Here is a 1804-nt window from a genome sequence, read left to right as displayed (position 1 = left end):
CGACGTCTGCTTGGGTGTCACGCCGAAGAACAGCTGGCCAATCCTGTCGAGGTACTGGGGCGGGCGGGCAGGGCGGTCAGCGCTGCCTGCAGGACGTGACCCCCCCCCACCTCCCGTGGCTGCCGCCCGGCCGCTCACCTCGTTGTACATGGGGTCACGCCGCAGCGACGGCTGATACTGCTCGCACAGCACCGTGAACACCGTCAGCTTGCCCCTGAAACGGGAAACGGGGCACGGGAGGGGACGCCGCTCACCGCCGCTGCAGCCCACGCCCCACGCACACGCGCGGGCCCCCCACGCGCGCACACTCACCCGTCCACGGCCAGCAGCAGGAACCAGAGGAAGTTGAGCAGCGGCTGCACGAACGGGGGCCCGCCCTCGATGGACGGGTGCTTCTGCGTGTACGTGGTGAACACCACCGACGCACTGCTTTTGTTTTTCAGACAGAGAAACCTGGGGGGAGGGGGGCGCCCCGTCGGCGGGAACACAGAAAGCCCGTTGTCAGTGCCCGGCACGCGTGCGAGCCTGTGACGCCCTTTCCCAGGCCACGCACCCACACGTGCCACAGCCGGTGGACACGCAGCTGTCGAGGGCCTGGCGCCCGGCCCCGCACCCAACGGCCCAGGGAGTGCAGCAAGGCGGGCCCCACGGCCCCCAGGCGCAGTCGGCCTGGGAGGGTGACGCGTCCGAGGCCCACACGGGCATGGAGTGGGGTGGCCCCCGATCACGCAGCCGGCCTGGGCCAGCGCTGGGCAGGGCCTGGTTCCCGCCCCGAGGCCATCCGCACTGCTGGACTTGGCTAACGTGTGGGCCTCGTTCAGCCTACTCGAAGGCATAGAGGGACCCATGACAAAGATGTTAACCACGCTCAGTCCAGAAAAACGTCTGTGCCAAAGGCCACAGAGCCAGGGGCAGTGAGTACTGGCCATTAAGACACGTCCAGCTCGGAAGCTCAGGGGTGCTGGGGATCCGCAGGCGTCCGTGACCCATCTCTTCAGTTCACAGACACACCCTGCCCCGCACTGGCCACCCCAGCAGAGCAGCTTCTCCCACGTGAAGCGCCTCCATTAGGAAGGGGACAGGCTGAAGCTCGGGGACAGCAGGGCCATAGGGGCCTGGACATTCCCCTCTGCTCATGTCCCCTCTGCTCATGTCCCCACGTTTTCAAGATAAACTGTTGGTGAAAACAAAGGATGAGGAGGTCTGACTGGAGCAGGACCCCGTGGAAACGGGGAGCTGGTGACAGCGCCTCACGGTGAGATGTTCAGACGCAGGAAGCATCTGCAAAGGCCAGCACAGCCCTGGACAAACAGCCCGCGAAAGCCCATCGCTCTGCCGGGACTCGCTGAAAACTCCCTAAATCCACGTCCCATGACAAAACTGCGGTGACACTGGGACCCGACGTGAACGTGAGGATGGGGGGCGGGGGCAAACCCCGACGGCAGTGAAGAACGCTGCGCTCACGAAGACCTGGTTCCCACCGCCCGGCTGGGACGTCACAATGTCCCCGAATCGCAGTGGCCATGAGCGCAGGGCCACAGCGGGCAGGTGACGTGCGGGCTGCGTGTGCACGCCTCGGTGACTCCAGCTCATGCCCCCGCACGTCTCGGCCAGGTGGCCACGCGGCCACGGGTACCTACTGGAGGACGGCCTGAGCCACGAACATGTCCACCTCGCTGCGGAAGCCCCGGGAGGTAGAGTACTCCACCAGCATGTTGGCGCAGCCTTCGCCGTCCGCCGAGTGCAGGAAGTGGTACCGGGACTCACAGTAGTTCTGCTCTGCGAGGGGAGAGAGGCCGTGAGC

General features: G+C 66.1%; 1 protein-coding gene across 1 annotated transcript in view; it reads right to left on the bottom strand.

Moving 5' to 3' along the window:
- Positions 1-1804, bottom strand: part of GET4 (guided entry of tail-anchored proteins factor 4) — a 15453-nt gene that overhangs the window by 5000 nt on the left and 8649 nt on the right. The window contains exons 5-8 of the mRNA XM_039876384.1: positions 1641-1779; positions 313-453; positions 139-214; positions 5-54 (exon numbers count right to left, since the gene is read on the bottom strand). Coding sequence (XP_039732318.1) covers positions 5-54; positions 139-214; positions 313-453; positions 1641-1779 — 406 coding nt within the window. The remainder of the gene's footprint in view (positions 1-4; positions 55-138; positions 215-312; positions 454-1640; positions 1780-1804) is intronic.

The sequence above is a fragment of the Pteropus medius genome, unplaced genomic scaffold (genome assembly GCF_902729225.1).
Source record: "Pteropus medius unplaced genomic scaffold, Ma_sr-lr_union100, whole genome shotgun sequence".
NCBI lineage: Eukaryota > Metazoa > Chordata > Mammalia > Chiroptera > Pteropodidae > Pteropus > Pteropus medius.
The sequence above is the reverse complement of the archived record's forward strand: the minus strand, read 5'-3'. Positions and strand labels throughout refer to the sequence as shown.